Below are 19,003 nucleotides of genomic sequence, written 5' to 3' on the forward strand. Positions count from 1 at the left end.
CGTTTGTACATATTCTGCATTCCGGGCAATATGCACCAGAGTACCGATTTAATCTTTCTCTTACTCTCCGAGCACAAACATCAAACGCCACGAAAGGCACGAGCAACGGTCGCGACGACTACGCTCGCGTCGGTGCACTCTCCTGCTTTAGCCAGGTGGCCACATTTGCTTCGTTCCGCTCCAACCAGCTGATGTTGTTCTCGATGGTTTCGAGCGCCTGGCGACGGGCGGCCACACCCGCGCCGGCCTCCGGATAGCGGGCGAAAAAGTCCTGCAGCTCGGTGAGGCGCGCCCGCGTCGTGAACCGTCCCGTCACCGACGGGATCATCCGGCCGAGATTGCGCTCGCCGATCGTGAACCGGTCGACCAGCCGTTCCCAGTTCTCGCGCACGTGCTCCCAGGCCGCCTGCTCACCGTGCCGATTGGCGGCGATGTACTGTATGCAGCTCAGCTGATCCTGCGTCCGGATGAGGGCCGGGTCCCAGGAGAGGTCCAGGAAGCGACGCATCGTACGCTGGTCCGGGTAGGAGGCAAGCGCGACCATCAGCTTCGTCTTTTCGTTGGCATCGTTCTCCGCCTGGAAGCGTTCCAGTACGCGCTCCCAATCGGCGACCGTAATACCGTCCGACTGGATACCGTACGTGTACACGATCGAGCGCAGATCGGGATGCACCATATCGTTCCCGTTGAGCCATCCGCGGAACCGGGTACCGGCTTCGGCCAGACACTCACTATGACCGAACGAACAGGCCAGGTCCAGAATGGTGGTTCGCAGAAGACTAGCGAAAGAAAATTGGAGAAAAAAAAACATATGGTTGTGATAAGTAACGCACAAGCGCACCCCAAACGAGCCGACTTACTTTTCCATGTGTTTTCCCTCTGTTGGAACGTCCCAGCCCACCTGTTTGGCCACATCCGTCACAAGTCGTTGTGTGTAAGCCTGCAAAAAGAAGAGTGGGGAAGGTTATTCAAAGTATCTTTCGATCCAGCTACAATATCGCAACACACGCACCGTGATGTCGTCGTAGGAGTTGAAGTTGTACAGCAGGTTACGAATCGTCTTCAGCTTGCTGGCAATGGCCGACCACGGCACGTACTCCGCTTCATTGCTTAGGTAGCGTGTCAGCTCCAGTGCGGTACTGTACGCCAGCATCGAGGCGTCGGCCAGCGCAAACGCATCGTTCACCAACCCAGTACGATCGCCGATCGTGAACGTGTTTACATCATTGCGCAAGGCTTCACCGAACTCCTCCCACATCTCCACCGGATAGTTCACTCGGTAGTATCCGATCTGGCGGTAGTTTAGCTTCATCCAACCATTTGCGGTACCCCCGGGCACTTCGATGATCAGTTCGTTCTGGTCGTGCGGGAACCACTCTCGCCTCACCGTTTCCTTGTCAGCCGACGTGACGTAAGTGATCGGAATGTACCAGCGGTAGTTGAACGGTGACTCCTCCGTCTCGGTTGCCGTCTGGTCGGCTAGGAAGCGCTGCTGGGTCAGGATGTACTGAAGGGCATTCCGGCGAACGGACACCACCGGAAGACCCTTCTGCTTGGTGAACGTATCCATCACCGTGGCGACACTGATGTCCGGCACGAGCTCATCCAGCTCCTTCATCAGATCCTCCGACACCCCATTGCCGAAGCTCAGGCGTGTGAGATAGTTCTGTACGCCCTGCCGGAACACATCCGGCGTCACAAAGTCCTCCAGCATGCGGATCACCGAAGCGCCCTTCGAGTAGGTGATCGTGTCGAAGATCTCCGTGATCTGGTTCGGGCTCTCGACGGGCACCACGATCGGGTGGGAACCGAGCGTCGCGTCCAGGTTCAGCACGCCGTGCAGATCATCGATCAGGAACTGCTCCTCGATGCCCCACTCCGGTTCGGCCGCGTGAATACCCTTGTACTCGATGTAGCTCGCAAAACCCTCGTTCAGCCACAGCTCGTTCCACCATTTCATCGTGACCAGATTGCCGAACCACATGTGGGCCAGCTCGTGCCCGATCACACCCGCCACACGCTGCTTGTTGGCCGTACTGCTCGTCGCGGCATTGTAAAGGATCGACGTCTCCCGATACGTTACCAAGCCCCAGGTTTCCATTGCGCCCGACACAAAGTCTGGGATGGCCGCCATATCGAGCTTGGGCAATGGATACGGGATCCCAAAGTACTCCACGTAGTGCTCAATGATTTTACGGGCGGTCATGAGTGCGTAGGCGATGTTGTCCTTCTGATACTTAGTGGCGTACACACGTAGGGGGAAATTATCTCCATGAGCCGGTCTGATCAATACTTCTTCGTTCACAAAATCGCTCACAATGAACACAACCAAATAGGTGCTCATGCTTACGCTCCGTTCGAACGTGGTCGTAGCTAGACCGGTAGTCGGTTGGTTTACTACCGTTTCCTTCACATTCATGTTGGAAAGCGCTTCGTAGTCGTCGCCATTCGGGTGCACCAGGTGGATCGTATATTCGGCCTTCAGCTGCGGCTCGTCGAAGCACGGGAACGCCTGCCGGGCGAAGGTCGGCTCGAACTTAGAGGTTGCAATTTTTCTGTAAAATGGAACGGGAAAGACATGTTAGGGACGTACGCTCTAAAACTGTTAAGCTTAGTAACTGTTAATAAAAAGAAATTGATTATTTTATAAACTTGTTGTACAACTACGATTAAAAGGTTTACGCCCCAAGCATTATTCTTGTTTGATTTCCGAAACACGTACACAAAAATATCCAGATAAGTATATGTTTTGTAATTTCATTTGTTGCAATAAAGTTCCTTTAAAATAGTTATGAACCCCAGTGGTGGATACAACAAAAACTGATTTTGCACAGTTGAATGTGTTGAACTTAGCGAAATCTTTGGGTTAGCCGTTGTACATATTATTTAACGTAAATATTGATTTAAAGGGAATGGGAATGAAGAAAAAAATATCATAAACCAACGTCGAGTTGTTAGGAAACCGCTTGAAAAACAATTTTTTTGTATAGAAAAAACTCATTCCACACTAGTATAGAATATTTTTCGTAGAAAAAACAAGCGTGTTTGAACTAACAAAAAATAAGCATTTTGAAAGGTAAGATCGCCGATCAATCATTTGTTGTTAAAGCATCAAAACCCACTGGCGCAGAGGGTTTTCATATGTAAATTCATTAGCATAATGATAGAGTTGAACGAGACAGGATGATTAGGAATACAAAGCATTGATCATCAATCAAAGACACCACAGGCGGTGATGTTTCCTGCACACGACGATCATCGCCGGTTTCTACGAAAGATAATATGTATCTGAGACAATAACACCTCCGTCGAACTGATAACACGTATTGGAGTAAGCGCACCGACCACATCCATCACCGTGTTATCTGTGGCCAGTACGATAAACCGCGCACTCATGGTGTAACCCGCAACAATTTACCTCGTCGTATTGGTCTTTTTGTCCAGGTACTTGCTGCTATAGAAGCCGATAATGCGATCCGCCAGACTGCCATTGAACTGCAGGCTCAGCCGATAGTCGCCGGCCGCAATGTCCGTCTGCGTTTCGATCACCCAGTACTCGTGTTCCGGCACCTCGTACGTCCGCGATATGCCAACTTCCGAGCCATCCTGGCCACCGGTGGCAGCCAGCTCGCGTAGCACGGTCTCGGTGATGGCCAGCTTCTTGCTGTGCACCACAATGTAGTTGGTCGGTTCCGTCACATTGAGATCGATGCGGACACGCCCCGCGAACGTTTCGCGCTGCAGGTCCGGGTGCAGCCACAGGTCGTAGTGCACCGGCCGTATGTGCCGGGGCAACCGGAAGCCCAACTTTTCAGCCACCTTTGAGCCCATCTTCAACACTCGATTCATTCGCCCGACCGCCGTACCAGATGAACCGGAATAGTAAACTGAGTTGGGCAGGAATATCGTACTTCGATTGTGTGCCTGTTCGTCCGGGCCACCAGTGTCGCTTTCGTTCCGCGCTACCTTTCCTACGTCTTTCCCGGGGACTTCGTCGGGACGATCGAATCCTTTGTTTGACGACACCGGGCCGGTCACGCTGAGACGCGGTTCGTCACTGACAGCTGCCGTCAGCTGCGAGTGACTGCCAGCACCGCTTGACAGATTGCGGCCGACCAACACCAGTGCTGTCAGTAGGCAAAGTGACAGCACAAACAGAAAAGCGCACGCTGCTAGCAGTGAAAGTATCACGATCGATCGGCGTCGCTGTTCGCGTTCCCGTTCATCCGACACGGACGAGCTGCGGCGTGCGGTGGGGTGGGCGAAATGGCCCGCCGGTCGAATGCCACCGGTCATTCCGGAGCCGATTACCACTGTCGTGGGTTTCACTGTCATGGTTGAGCCTTCCGAACGGCTTTGTTTGTTTATTCAGCACACCGCACACCTCGTGTTCAACCGTTGGCAATAATCGATCCACGTTCAAATATTCACCACACTTAACACACGTAGTCACTGATGCACCTGCACACCGTATTTTTCTTTTTTTTAATTCTTTTAATTCTAATGCACAAGACGCTAGGTGCAACTGCCGCAACCTGCACCTAGAGAAGCAAGCACAAGGTCGCCTGGTTACGAACACGGTTACGATGAAGATTGACTCGTCTCGGAACAACACATCACTTCAGCTCCCACCCGCCCCGAATCCCCGTTGAAACGACGACCGTGTTGCCTTAAATGTACCCGCAGACACAATTTTAACAGGCCGGCTCGGGGGTTAATCGACAGTACCGTATTAGTAGTGACCACGTGTTGCCTAACGACGAACCAAACTCGACACCGGTGTGCGTCGTTACGTGCCATGGGTGATGCAAATAGTATCCCTGAACTGCTTCCAAACTTTGCACACAAACCCACCCCGAAGCATCGTGGAGCGAACGAAAACGAAATCGGTAGAAATTTGGAGCCGACCAATTTCACAGTCCACCGCCCTTGCCAGTGTTCCGGCAGCAATGGCAACTTGATGGGAGTTGATGGGAGTAAGAAAAACAAGGCCGCACATGGCACATTGGGCGCTCGTTTGTTTGGAAACACGCTGGTACCGAACCACAATCAATCAGAGATCTTGCTAACCGTCGCAGTTCACTTTGAATGAATCAACGCCTCGTACGCCATGCGGTGCACGTTTTGGTGTCGGTTAAAAAGCGGGCGCCCACCGGGGGTGTACAGGTTGGGGTGGTATTTTGTTTTTCGTCCCGTTTGTATTTTTTCCTTTTCGATGGGCTACGCAAAACATGCCGAGCTGCGTTAAACGGGAAGGTTGGTTGGGAGAACGTAAACGGTGTCACCCGGTTGGAGTGCTTTTTGGTAGGTTGGGGTGGTTTGTCATTTTCGGGAGAGCTTTCCAAAGGCGAACCGTGCCGCGTTCGCCTATCGAAGTATGTCATGGGAGAATCGAAGACGCGCGCTATCGAAAATGTTGCTTTGTAATTTCCTATTCGGCAAACGCGTGAAGAAAACGGCGTAACAATTCCTGGGGCGGCAAGGCTGTACTTTTTGGGCTGATAGCAATATCCTAAGCCTTTGAAAACAATCGAGCAATTTATCCCAAATTCAATTTTAATATGCATATAAATGGAAGAAAAATAGTTTGAAAGCATACAAATTATTATTATTATTATTATTATTATATTCACCCCCAAACAATAAGGGAATGGTATTTGTGTTGCCCAAATCGAAGCTAATGGTTCCTTTCCCAAAACAACTCATCATTGTAGCAGCAGTTTCTCCATTTAAAGACGGTTCATTGTTATTACAAAGTAATATAAATTCACTATTTTGTAATTTCATGTCAGCTGCGACAGAGAAGACCTTCACGGCAACGCGTTTAAATAAATGTAGTTCATCGCATGGACGTAGGCAGATTTTACGATGAAGCTTATTGATGTCGAATCCATAATTGCCATTAATATTGTGGATCAAGGCAAGTTGGAAGATTGTTTTAAAAAGTCTCATATCCTTTCATCATTTCGAAGTCAAGTGATGTTTTTTTTTCATTATTTTCTTGCCCATGAATGAAATAAACATTCATAAAAAAAACGGTAATTTGAAGTTGGGATCTATCGATCACGTTCGTTCTTTCTACGGTCCCTGCGGTCCAGCGGCCGTTGTCCGCAAACCAAAAACACGTGATTTGACAAATTGTGATAACCAGTGCAGTGAGCACACCTCACACCGTGCCTTCATTACACGGCCAAGGCACGGCCAATTGAACAATTGATGCGAGCCCCGGAAAGCGCACCAATCAAACGCGAACTCGCGCGTCCGATCTTGGCCTCGAAACCCACGAGCGAACACATCACCACCGTATAAACGCTTTTTTTGTTTGTGCTTCATCTTCTCCTAGAAATGGAGGTCAATCTGTTGCCCAATGTACCCTGTCTTGGCCGGGCAGATTCTCCCTGGTGATTTTTGGGACTCGCCAAAGTTTGCCGAGTACGGTTACCACAGGGTAGGCAGGCAGGCGTCGCGCGGGTTTGGTCTTTTCTTCCACAAAACCTGTTTGTGCCAAAAATGTGTACACACGCTAGCGAGAAAAGGAATGATCAAAAATTCTTCCCACTTTTCATCCTGGTTCTGGATCGCGTATAGGGGTCACTGTCTTTGTTCTGGTAGTGGTGGATCCCTTTTTTGTATCATCCTATATACGATGAAGATAAGGTTTCATCTGCCTCAAGATGCATACGCTTCATCTACACCATTCGATCGCTACTCTCCAAAACACATCACAAGAAGGATAAAAGAAGAAACACGGGTTTGATCTCCTATTTTCACACACAGAACAAGCACTTTTGAACTGACCCATTCGCGAAGCTTGGTATGTTGACAAAACGTTTGGCTTTTCTCGCGCACACAAAACGTCCACACGATCGTTTAAAACGCGATCCGATCGCGACACGGGCAACTGTGCGACTGAACGTTCAGTATCGGCAGCATGGTCCGACCGGGGCTGATGGCGCGTATGGCGTGCGGCAACACTAGCGACGTCATAGTGTGTGAACGATGCCCCGCACCCTCCGGACCGGACGGTCAGTTCGCACGCTATTGCGCGGTGTCGTCCATCGGGCCAAACGCTAAGCCCACATTCACCTACGGTTACGGCTTTACCTAAAGGGTACGAATTCGACGCCACTGTCTAACTACTGATGAAAGGCAACCGAGGCACCGGAACATTTGCTTCTTGCTACCTTTTTTTCTTGTTTTTGGTGGCTTATTACTTTGATGAAGTGAAATTAGCCGATCGGTAATGTACCGGCGACATTGTAACGACTCGGCCAGATGCCTTCTTCTGCTTCAAGCCGGTGGCTTTGTTGCGTTGCCTACAACGCTGGGAATTGATTTCACGCACTTTTCTCAACGTCTTTACCAACGGGGAGTTGTAGGAGAGAGGGTGGTGGTAAACTTGACCTCTTGAGATGCGCTGATAGATTGTTTTCATTACAACACGTGCACGGAGGTGAACAATGGCACGACCGATATTTGATAAATTGTTTTAGCCATTCTCATCGGATGCCGAAGAATCCGTTGCATCGAGATGCTTTAAATCATTTTTGCATATATGGCCACTTGGGCAGTACTTGTTTGCTGATACTTGACTAATGTGGGCTTGATTTGGCCCAAAGGTGAAGTACTGGACACTTGCCCACCGTACTCTAGCGGCAGTAGGGACACGAAACAAAACCCACAATTTCTAAGCTAATCATTACAACGGCGGGCTCATATTTCCTTCCCGTACGGTGCTGTAACCGTCACCCAAACACCCCAGGATAACAGGTCATGAGGGGGGGGGGGGGGGGGGGGGGGGGGGGGGGGGGGGGGGGGGAGGAGGTGAATGTAATCACTTGCACTTTCTTCACATCAATCTCATCGGCAACGTCGGGTGGCGGTCGGTAATCGGCGTAACAACCACGTGCTCGAGATCCCGCGTGTCGGTGTAATTACAAGTGGCAAAGCCCGGTTCAACCGCTTGCTGGCGGAGTGAATGCTCCACCGGCAAAACGGCAAACCTTACTGCTAACTTACACTGCTTCGAGTACTTCCAATACATTCCACTAGCGATTACGTCTAACAGGTTCGGGTTCGTGTTTCCCTCGCCGGATGGCGTCTCGCGGCGCACACGGAACGATGACGAAACATTACACGGGTGACATGAGCACGATATTTAGTCCCCCCCTTCACCGGCACCATGATTACTTCCCCTCTAGTTGTGCCTTGGCGCATTCGGAAGTGCGCCACAGGAACGGGCGGGCAAAAGGAAACTAAACGAGATGCAAAAGAAAGGTATACCAGAAACCCTCGCCTGCCATACCCGTAACCGATACCGTGCGTGGCGCGGCTAAACCAGTTGGCCTAATGCAGGCGCCAGCTCCAGCGGAATCACTGATGAAGTTAGTAGATCGATCGAATCGCACGAGTGTAAGCTATTTTTAACCACGTGCAGCAGCCACATACGAGCCTTTGCCGAGTTGCACCACCTCTGTACCACTCACCTTTCCGTGCCGTCCTCCGTTTTATACGCGCTCGAGTAAAATCCGACGATCTGCTCGTCCAGCCGGCCACTGAATTCGATCGTCAGCTCGGAGATGTATTTCTCCTGCAGCGGTTTGTTGAGGTTAAGCTTCAGGAAGTTCAGCTTCTCGTCGTAGGCTTGATTCTGTAAGAGCAAGCAAATGCGATCTCAATCGATCATAACGAATGCTTTGATCACAACGAATTATTTGTACTCACGATGTAAGTGAAACTCGAATCGTTCAAACATCTAATCGTAATCCGCCCAATATCGAGCAGATAGCTGTGGAGAACGATCTGATCGGTGGTTCGTTCCGTCAGGATGGTGATCGTGGTGCGCCCTGTGAAGCTGCCCTGCTCCATATCCGGATGGAGTAGTAGATCGTAGTGCAGAGGAATGTTATCCACCGGCAGGCGATAGTTGACGTTTGTTTCCGGATCAACGACGGTAGTGGTTTCAAGCGTTGTCGAAGCCTCCGTCGTGGTTATCGGTGATGTATCCATCGATATAACCGTAGTAGTACTACCATCCTGTACGGTGGTATCCGTGACCGTGGAGTCAGCAGGACTAGTTGTTTCGTCCGGGATCGTTGTCGTTTGGGCCGATTCCAATTGCTCGAGTGTCGCCTGGCACTCATCTAGGTCCGACGAGTTGTTGTTGTTCGAGACGGCCAGTGCGATTGTCGTGATGACCATCGCGAACAGGGCTACTGAGAGGAACGTCGCCACCTTGTTGCGCAGCACCCAGTCTGTTGGGGTTGGACGATTTTGGGAGGGAGGTGTACATTAGAACTACTTCATTTTAAGAAGGTGTTCAAAGAACCCAATTCGTTTGATATAAATCTTTCGGCAATATCACCTGCTTTAAGATGCAAATCAAATGATTGAAATTTAAATTTCTATAAACGGTATTTTTATGCTTTCCAAAATAACGCCTTTATCACTAATGCTATACCATTCGCAATCGATCTCTTACGATCTCTCAAAACAACTTGGAACCCGGCAGCTTCAGTCGATTTTTTTTTGTAAACATCATCGCTACATCGTTCCTCTCGCCTATCATGTCTTATCATGGGGCTGAAAACCAATATCATTTACGAAGGCTTCCAATTGTTTCGAGCTCCAGTTGATAGTTATGGCAAAGCCCTTTGTGCTTCCAAAACAAACCCCAATGCTCGTACATCAACCATGCGATAAGATTGAACACCAATAGCCTCGTTGAAATTTTTGATAAGAATTTTCGTCGTTTCCATCCATCGTAGGTAAATCCGAAGCACCTGTCCCGATGGCAAGTACATCTTTTTCCCATTGCAGGAATGTTACACAATAAGTTAATCGGGTAAAATGCGAACACAAACTACCACTTTGATTTTGTTTAGAAAGCTCAGATTTAACCACCGACTTAGCTTGAAGTATCCAGTAAGCTTTACCTTTCGACTGCTGCACGATTTGATTGACCATGTTTATTATCGCACTCCAGAAAACTGGTTCACTAACCGAGCTGTAAATGAGTACACGAAGTTCTTTTCTTTTTTCACCAGGCGTACGTTATCTCGCCGGCATTGAACGTAGACATACTACAGAAACTAAAAGATTCTCCAATTGGACCGCCTCAGGCGGCCGCTGCTGGCAAACTGAATCGTTATACGGGCAAACACTTCTAATTGATGGTAACACCGTATGTCGAACACTAGCATTACCCTCCCCCAAGTCGTTTGTTGCCCACCAAAAACCCCCAACGTCCGTCACTTCAGATAAGCCGTCTTAATTTCGAACATTCAATAATGTGGGCCGAAAGATAACAGTGAACCGATAGGTGATTTGAGTGTCCATCGTCCGTAAAGATTTGAGTGTGTCATTGGACGTATTACGTCGGTAAGCCAAGGCAAGATAAAACCTCCGCAGCCAGATATGCTTCTACCGTAAACCAATAAAACTTTCCATCGCGTGAAGTAGACTGTGCTTTTCAAATTCTTTAGAGAACGACGGTCGTAAATACTTTCGTGAAGCTGATCCTTTCGTCATCCAACACATACACCAAGTTCTAGAAAATGTTATTCAAGTCAAGTGCTGGTGTGAAAACTTTTCCACATGGAAAACATGCCCTTCACAACAAGATCTGGTAATTTTCATCCTTCACGTGGAGCAACGAAAATTCCGCAGCTTTGCAATCATTCTTTTCCATCTTAAGTTATCTTCAAGTGTGGCAAATAGTCATTCATTTGGTTGATACGCATATATTAAGATAAACTAACTTGTTTTTGCCGTGTGACCACGTGCTCTACGCTCGAATTATCTGATTTTTAGAGGAAGATGTAGGTTAGCTACGTGACACGGCCTTCCCTCCCAAGTACCGGGTATGTCGAATGTGACTCAACTAAGACGGTTTACAGTACAGTGTGATACTATCATTGATGGCCAAAAACAGTGATAACGGATTTGTTTTAAAGCGCTTTGTTCTTTTTATTCTATAATTATTAGTTCATAAAAACAGCTCGATTACTCCTAGAATTGCTTGCGTGTCTGTGTGTGTTTTTCTGTGTGTTTGTGTGTGATTGTGTGTCTCTAATATCTCCGAGTATGCAATGCATACCAACTCAAACGTACGAAAGATTCGTTGGCGTGCAATGAATTATCTTAAAGCTTTCTCTTACCGAACAATTGAAAGGCGTTGCGTTGGAGTGAACGGAAAAATCCGCGTACGAGATTAAATATGTCACTGACCTACGTCAACTTACTTGGCAATAATGCAATGTTCTGTGCGTTTAAAGAAAGGTATTCTAGAGGGGAGGAAAATATCGAAAATGTCACTAATTTTTTCTCCCCTATCGTTTTTTTTTTGTTTTGCAATAAAGCCTTTGGTTCGTCGAAGGATACGAGATTAATATCGACAAAAACAGATTGCACCGATTTCTAATGCAGAATAGATTTGCTTTGGATATCTATTTTTTTTTCCTTGAGAAAAGTATAATATGATTAAATACGCGAATAATATCAATAAGTAGCCCGCACTAAAGATACCGTCTTTATACTCCTTTCAATGGTTGTGCTAAATAATACCCATTCAATAAACAATAATCGAGTAATAGAGATTTGACCTTCTAAAAGAGTTTGTCTTTTTAAGAGTGAAGCATTGCCCTAAACATAGCCTTTAGCTTATCTTACTAGAAATCTTGCTACAGTTTTGTAAAAGTTTCAACTGCGCTAGCGAATAATAATAGCCCTTGGAACAAACGGGTAGAGGTGTTTGTGTACTTTTAGTTTTTTTTTTCTTTTATAGAACGTAATTGCGTAGTTTGAAGAAATTTGCGTTTGTTGTATGAAAGGTTAGTTCGTTTTTATAATATCAAAATCGGGAAGAGAGACAAAGAGATACGCGGATCGCATCGAATATGGGTAGTACGTGATATTCAACGTAGTAGGCACGCTGATTGGTAAAAGATTTCCGCCTAGAAAGTGTAGCTGTTGACGGCGGCCACCGAGGGGACGACGTGTGCCCAGGACGGTACACGCGCTAGCAGTCGATTGAATACCGGTGTGTGCTCCTTGCGGTACTCCCAGTGCGTGGTGGTGACCAGAAGGTCAACCAAGGGACCGTCGTATTTTTTTAGCTCGTGCTGGTGGAAAGGGGGGTTGGAAAATGGTGGTTTCATTTCTGTGCGTACACATTTGAATCCCCTGGTGCATTAAACTTACCCTAATGTCCAACGTTATGTTCATCGGTTCACTCTCGACGCCGGCAGTCAGTAGCACAAAGTGTCCCCGCTGACCGTTGAATTCGATCGGTGCCGGGAGCTCCTGGAGCAGACTCCAGTTCATTACGGTTGCGCCCGCCTTCGGGCCGATGACGAGTGAACACTGGAAGCTTCCTTTCAGCACCAAGTGCAGCCGGTGTTCGTGTTCGTTCAGCTGTTCTTTTTCCCGCAACGAAACGGTGACCATCTGCCGTACGACTGGTGCGGGTCCCGGAAGCCAATAGTTTCTAGTGCAAGTAAGTAAAATAAATTAATTCAATAAAGACGGTAACATTGCATGATGATGTAGACAGAAATGCTTACTCAAACAAAACTTGATGCCAGATCGAGTAGAACGGTATGGCGCAGAACAGCTCCTTCTCGCAGGCGGCAATCTCACGCATCGGCGTTACTGCGTCCGGCATTGCGATACCCTCGATCGTCTTCTTCGCGTTCCGATCTAGCTCCTGCAGCAGGAAACCCGAGTCCGTGTACCGCTCGCCCCCATTGTAGTCGTAGAACGTGCGCAAAGTGTGGGTGATATAGTGGCGTTGTACGGCCGGTGCCTTGAACGCGTCGTCCCGATACGGGAACCCGACGTGCGTCGATGAGGCCAACACCATTGCGATCACCGTTATGGCCACCAGCTCACCGATTAGCTTGTCGGTTTTCTTGAGCAGAAACAGCAGCGGCGTCAGGTAGCTGCAGCTGAAGAGCGTGGCAAAGCTGGCCATCGCACCGATGATGACGTCCGGGTTGATGGACGAGCCGATGCGACCGGTAATCGGGACGAACATATTCATCAAAATATGATAGAACTGGGTGCTCCAGGCCAGTGCCATAATTTGGAAGAGCACGTGCAGTAGCAGCCACTTGTGGACCGTGTTCTGCAGGCCAAACATTGAGATGAGTATGCTCGAGCCGAGCGAGCAGAGGATCAGGACCATGAAGATGTACGCTAGCCGGTACCCGGTGAAAGTGATACCGAGCGTTATCATGCCCCAAAAAAGATTCACTCCGTTCAACCGGGCTTGTACTTTAAGGGCCAAGCTCAGAGGTGTCTATAAGTAGAAAACAAAATTTTAGACATTATATTATTCGGTGAACTCTGTAAATCTTACCGTTTTATTTCCAAACAGCCGATTGCAGAGTAGATGCACCAAACACTGGCACAGAAGAGCCGGGCAGCAATAGATACCCAGGATAAGGTTCGTTGAGGAGTACCACGACATGGGTCGTCCAATTGCATCCAGCTGTACACCGATGAAGAACGACAACACGCCACTCGCACCAGCGCCCAAAAATGTTGCCAAAAATCCAATCATAGTCTCCGAGCGAATCTGCCGACCGTGCGTGCCGCTGGTCGAACGTGCGAGCGACAGGAAGGGGATAATGATGGACAGCAACACCACGCTCAGGTTGATCATCAGACCAACGTCGGCCGAGTAGGACACGAAGAAAAGTCCAAGGAAATCGAAAAACACCATATAACCCTGCCCGTACCGCTCCGTACTGCCCAGTTCCTCGCCATTTGCGATGGTTTTCGTGAGGGCGAGAATGTTGTCCCCAGTACGCTGCAGCACCTGGAGCGGGATATACTCGATCGAATCGTACCGCGTGTGGTACCGGTACCCGTTTGCCGTGTGGGCAAAGTCCATCCCAGGGATACGACCGACATCGCGAAACACACGAAAGTCCGTATCGGAGGGAATGACACCGGACTGGAAGATTTCTTCAGCCGCCGCTTGTGCGTACGGATACGGGACGGCTTTTGCGTACGCCTCAATCAGCCAGGGATGTTTCGGGCCGCTCTGAAACAACATCTCCTTACCGCCCGAACCGGCCGATTCGAGGTTGATGAATGCCCGCACATCCGCCGCCCACGGATGCTTACTAATAAACCCATGTGACGCTTGAAGCGGAGTTTCTTCGGCTCCATTGAAGAGGAAAATGATCGAATACCGATTCACATCCGATTGGCGCGATAGGACGCGAAGGATTTCCAGCATAACCGCACAGCTACCAACGTCATCGCTCGCCCCGGGCGATCCGGCAACGGAATCAAAGTGGCAGTTCAACAGAAGCGCATGCCGGGTGCTGCTTTCACTCCGTCCGACCAGCTTTACGACCACGTTCTGCACGTTACGATACACGTTGGCGGCCGATTTGTTCATGTACACCCCGACGTACCCGCCGGACACGATCTGGTTCTGCACGACGAGCTGCTGGTTGCGATTTTTCAGCTGATCAATGTAAGAGATCTCGCGGTTCAGGAAGTCCACGGCCAGCACCTCGTTGTTGTAGGTGCCGGTCGGTTTCGGTCCAAAGTCGTTCAGGATCTTTAGATCCTTCCAGGCACGCTCGGCAATGAATGCATTCGGAAAGTTGGTCAAGTGGGCATTGCGTAGCCCATCGGGCAGGTGCGAGTTGGCGTAGTTGGTGATGTTGCCCACAACCAAAACGATAAAGATGCCACCGATGCCCCACCAGGAGGATATGCTGTGTACGCTTTTCGCTTTGGAGTAATCTACGTGAAGTTAAAAAAAAATAAAATCTTTAAAATGATTCAATTGCATTTACAATGATAGAACTAAGAAAAAGATGATAGAACTAAGAGGGAATTGTTAGAAAACTATTACAGGAATGAAATGGAATTTTTCAATCCTTCCTATTCAATCTTTAATTTTGCAAACAGTTTTTCTCCCTACGGAAGCCAATTACTTACCAATATCCGGATCGAGTACCTTTACTCTTGGATTTTTCTGTTTCGACTGTCCACCGGGCTGCCAGGTATCCGGCAACACAAACCGGCATATAGTGTTATCATGTTTAGAACGTGAGTACGAGCGACACAATTCAAAGTAGAGGAAAAGAGCAAACAAACAAGAATTAATAAATCATGCCACCACACGAGAATGTATGAAAACTTTATCGATATCCTGGTAACGAGTGGCACACCGGCAACCCCGGATACCGGTAGAATATTTATGTAATCCTTCGGGCCCTTTTCCCCAACGTGCCCCAAATAGGCCCTACTCACCTGATACATCGTCTCGCGTTGTATTATTGATTGGTTTCGTTCGTCCTAAAGGTCCGGGCTGCCACTTCGTTGCTGATGGTGTACAATAAGCACAAGGATTGTGACTTCTTTATATAAAATCTTGCGGCGCAAATTGCTTTTTGACTCGTCCGAATTAGTTGATAACCATTGGCCTACATAGCTACCCCAACGTTTGGGTGTTACGAAAGATTAAACTTTTGCGGGACCGATTGGGGTCACTAACCTCAATGGATGTCTGCCTAGAGAAGTCCTAACAACAAAGAACAAACAATAGAACCGGCAATTGCACTTTGATTTATCGCACGTTAAGCTTCATTAACTGATATTCTTTTATTTCCTTACTGCACCCCCTAACGATGCATATTTTATCTAACTCTGGCCATTGCAAACTGCAGCCAACAAAGCAGACGAACGAAAAGCTTATCGCAAGCTGAAGTGGACTGCATCAGATTCTGTTATTTGTGTTATCGCTATTTGTGGAGCAAACAGACCGCATCGATAGCAAACGCCGGTACAACTAGCAACGAAATTGGAAATTTTTTCCACCAAAACAATCCATGCTCCCGTTCGGGTCAACACTGCGCCTCTGACACGTGAAAATTATGCGGAAAATCTTCGGACACAACAAATGCCAGCGAAGAACAAGATTTTTTTCGGTTGTTTTGGTTCTTCTTTTACTTTTCCTTTTACTTTTCCGACACCGGCTGACGCAACGTCAACACTAGCGTTGGGTCAATCGGGATTGGGAGGACTCGTTCCTATCGTACTGTGCAGTATCGTGATGTATAGATATATTGAGAAGAAGGTTGTTTTAGTTGTGATAATTTTCGTATTATTCAATGAACTCAAAAAATAATAAAAATAATCGGCTAGTTGAATGTGCACGCAACATATAAGCGATTGGGACTCGGGTTCGTAGATCCGGATCTCGGTGTGATTTTGATTTGAATGATTCGAATCCCATCTGGTGTTTGATTATCCCACCACTAGTCATCACGGGGAAATGTCATTTTATGCCATAAAATTTTATAGCAATGTACCGCAAAACGTGATCAATTTAAATAAGACTTTCTGATTCCATGGAATACGCATAAACGTGTTGTCTAGTTTTTCGGTGAACAGGGCTGATAGAATTAAAAACTGTACTTTAATTTTTAAATCTTAATGTAAAATTTGGTTTAAATTCAGATCAGTTCATTTACCGAAAGACAGATATAGAAAGACAGATAACTTTAGTAGTCTCTCTTTTTCTCATAGAGTTGATTATCTTAGAAACTAGAAACTATGGAAATCTATTTTCGTTAACAAATGTGTTTTTTCAGCAAAGAATCTTTCGTTTTTTCGGTGTTTTACAAAGTCGAAAGAGTAAAACGTTGAAACTCAAAAACGAAATTTCAGGCCAAAGTTTCTCTGTCTCTACTTCACGCTTCGCTGCGTATGGATGCTCTTTCCTTTTCTGCCTTCCCAGCTTGCGGTATATTACCACGTGTGTAGACGTGTGGTCTCCATCATACGCATCGCCATCTCCGGGTGGCACGTGCAGAACGGTCCGAGTTGCAGATTCCTTCAGTTCGATTTTGTTGCTCCGTGAAGTAACATCATCGGTTAGCCTTCGACTTGACCTGTGACTCTCTGGTAGTGGTTCTGCTTCCTCCTGTGTGTCCTGCTCCTTTCTGTGATCGTTTCGAACACGGTGCCGCTTATCACGTACATGCAAAAACACCCATACAAACAGACTCTAAGGGCGGCGGCGTTGGCGAAAGGATCGTTTTCCGGTCTGTTTTGCTGTCGGGTGGTGAAGAAGTTAGTGATATTCTTTTTTCTTGTGTTGTGATTCGTCCTTAACTCCCTTTCATTCGTTTTTCTATTGTAAACGCCCGTAAGGTGGTACCTTCCGAGGCAGTTATCCCCTTCACATCCCATAGGACCGCGGCGGCAATGCCGCAGATAGGCAGTTCTCACGTATCCGCCGGTGACGAATTTCTACTTCGAGGGATCAGGCAGAGTCATATTAGTTTCTTTTCTAAAAAGCACCGCACAAATGGATTTTTAGTCGTTTGCGGACAGTCTGTAAACTGTCTGCCTTATTTCCAGGCGGGGTGTGGTACAAGGGTTTCGATGTTTATCTGTGTATCGGTCGGTCGAGCTTTTTGGGATAACCAGCACCGAACCGACCACAGGTCGATGCCACTGCATGCCTACATAACGTCGGTGTGGAACCCGTTTTTTGCCCTCGTACGATAAGCACGATTCGGCGATGCACTTTCGCGAAAAGGGGTTTCCTTTTTGCCCGGCTGCTGCAATTGACAGAAGCAATTTTATTACTTCTATGTGGTGCTGTAGAAACGTTCCACTGGGAAAATTCGTCCACTAGACTCGCTTTACCTAAATCTTTTCATTTTTTCTTTTATAATACAAAATGACAGTGCAACAGTGAGAAAAAGCACGAGACACAGCAGGCCGGCTATTCCACCCGGCCCTTCAAAGTACACAGCAGATTCCTCTATTCAAAAGAGGAGTGTCAAAATCCGATAGGGCAGGCAAGTAATCATCTCGCAATTATTCATCGGTGCCTTATTGTACAATCAGCAAACGTGAGTGCTCGGTGTATTGGTGTTCTATTATCCGCCCGGTGTGAGGACGAGATGCGTAGGTGATCTGCATGCCACGGATGCTGCGATGGAGCAACCCGGCGACAGGTGCGAAGGGTATCATAGCGTATTTTGGAACGCTGCCTCGCTGTTTGCAAAATCGGTCCTCTCAGACACTATTCCGTTAGTTTCCTATTGTTATCGGCAACTGATAGCTTTCGGTTTTAAAACCTTGCCTTGTATAACTGTTACTTTTTGACCATTAGCGCTGGTTGGTAATGGATTTTGTTTTTCAAATTTTGTCAAAGTTCAACACGAAAATTTCGTCAATATATCAAAAGAGGTTTATTTTAATTTTAAAATACCGTGTACTGCCTAAAGTGGATACAAATTGTTTTCACATTTCTTCTCTATCACTTTTTCCACCATTTTTAAAGTATATAAATAAGCCAAATATTTGAACTTTGAACCACCGGCACCGGGGCATGTAAATAGATTTCGGAACACTTTTCCTCCGAACGTGTGTCGCAACGTGATATAAAAATGGCTATACCTTCATCACAAACACCTTTAAAAGCACGTTTCCGATGGTGGGCATCATCATTCTGGAGTACCGTATTCGCTGTGTCCCATATCCCCTTCCAGTCGTTAGCCTCGTGCAGTTCCAGCAAGCTCTAGTGGGAAGTTTATTAAATGTGGCATTTGCAAGAGTGCCTCTTTTACTTGCATGATGGTAGTAGGAAGCGCTTGGAAGCTGGTATTCGTATCCCTAGCCATTGCCTTCCAGCTTAAAGTTAGGTTGCCAAAGTGCACAAGTTCCAGTCTTTCTCTCTTTCTCTCTCTTTTCTCTCTCTCTCTCTCTCTCTCTATCTCTCGCTCTCTCGCTCTCGAACAACTATCTGTCGCAGCCGACCACTATCGAACGAAAACGAGACATGGTACGAGTGTTGTGTGGCCAAACCGTACCAGCGTATCCTTTTAGTCCACCGTCCTGCCACGTTCTTCGCAGTATAGTTTGGTGTGGCACGGAACACGGACCGTTCTTGAACAGGAGACTTGTGTATAGTAGTTTCAAAATGTGAGATTCGGCTTCAATGTTGAATGCACTCTAT

At 47.6% G+C, this 19,003-nt stretch overlaps 3 protein-coding genes across 9 annotated transcripts in view; 1 reads left to right on the forward strand and 2 right to left on the reverse strand.

Moving 5' to 3' along the window:
* Positions 1–12: 12 nt before the first annotated feature.
* On the reverse strand, positions 13–8,325 carry LOC131271646 (aminopeptidase A-like). Of its 4 annotated transcripts, none has more exons than XM_058273144.1 (5): positions 8,306–8,325; positions 3,419–4,541; positions 1,013–2,555; positions 861–940; positions 13–779 (listed from the first exon to the last, which is right to left on the reverse strand). In XM_058273144.1, the coding sequence occupies exons 2-5, from the start codon at positions 4,333–4,335 to the stop codon at positions 119–121; spliced, it is 3,201 nt and encodes a 1,066-aa protein (XP_058129127.1). In that variant the 5' UTR covers positions 4,336–4,541; positions 8,306–8,325; the 3' UTR covers positions 13–118. The 4 variants fall into 4 exon arrangements, with proteins under 4 accessions (XP_058129127.1, XP_058129125.1, XP_058129124.1 ...); XM_058273142.1 differs by lacking the exon at positions 8,306–8,325 and adding an exon at positions 6,799–6,936; XM_058273141.1 differs by lacking the exon at positions 8,306–8,325 and adding an exon at positions 6,799–6,896 and having other exon boundaries at positions 3,419–4,565.
* A 2,630-nt stretch (positions 8,326–10,955) lies between these two features.
* LOC131271330 (endoplasmic reticulum metallopeptidase 1-like) lies at positions 10,956–15,598 on the reverse strand. Its single transcript, XM_058272724.1, has 6 exons — positions 15,280–15,598; positions 14,965–15,022; positions 13,361–14,766; positions 12,564–13,300; positions 12,202–12,487; positions 10,956–12,122 (listed from the first exon to the last, which is right to left on the reverse strand). Exons 1-6 carry the CDS (start codon positions 15,286–15,288, stop codon positions 11,955–11,957), a joined length of 2,664 nt encoding a protein of 887 aa, XP_058128707.1. The 5' UTR covers positions 15,289–15,598; the 3' UTR covers positions 10,956–11,954.
* A 1,289-nt stretch (positions 15,599–16,887) lies between these two features.
* LOC131260740 (translational regulator orb2-like) overlaps positions 16,888–19,003 on the forward strand; it is a 40,741-nt gene continuing 38,625 nt past the window's right edge. For 2 of the 4 annotated variants that reach the window (XM_058262541.1, XM_058262545.1), the window contains exon 1: positions 16,888–17,103. The gene's annotated coding sequence lies outside the window, so the exon portion shown is untranslated. Of the gene's footprint in view, positions 17,104–18,913; positions 18,970–19,003 lie in introns of those variants that run through there. The other 2 variants (XM_058262543.1, XM_058262544.1) reach the window with 2 other exon arrangements.

Source organism: Anopheles coustani, chromosome 3 (assembly GCF_943734705.1).
Source record: "Anopheles coustani chromosome 3, idAnoCousDA_361_x.2, whole genome shotgun sequence".
Classification (NCBI taxonomy): domain Eukaryota; kingdom Metazoa; phylum Arthropoda; class Insecta; order Diptera; family Culicidae; genus Anopheles; species Anopheles coustani.

Bases quoted from the DNA above. Each gene is read 5' to 3' on its own strand.
- LOC131271646 (XM_058273144.1), bottom strand. From the start codon at position 4,335: ATGACAGTGAAACCCACGACAGTGGTAATCGGCTCCGGAATGACCGGT. The intron at 941-1,012 runs GTGCGTGTGTTG...TTCTTTTTGCAG, and splicing joins ACTCCTACGACGACATCACG to GCTTACACACAACGACTTGT. The intron at 780-860 runs GTAAGTCGGCTC...TTCTTTCGCTAG, and splicing joins GAGGGAAAACACATGGAAAA to TCTTCTGCGAACCACCATTC.
- LOC131271330 (XM_058272724.1), bottom strand. The intron at 12,488-12,563 runs GTAAGCATTTCT...TACTTGCACTAG, and splicing joins TGGCATCAAGTTTTGTTTGA to AAACTATTGGCTTCCGGGAC. The intron at 12,123-12,201 runs GTAAGTTTAATG...CCTTTCCACCAG, and splicing joins ACATAACGTTGGACATTAGG to CACGAGCTAAAAAAATACGA.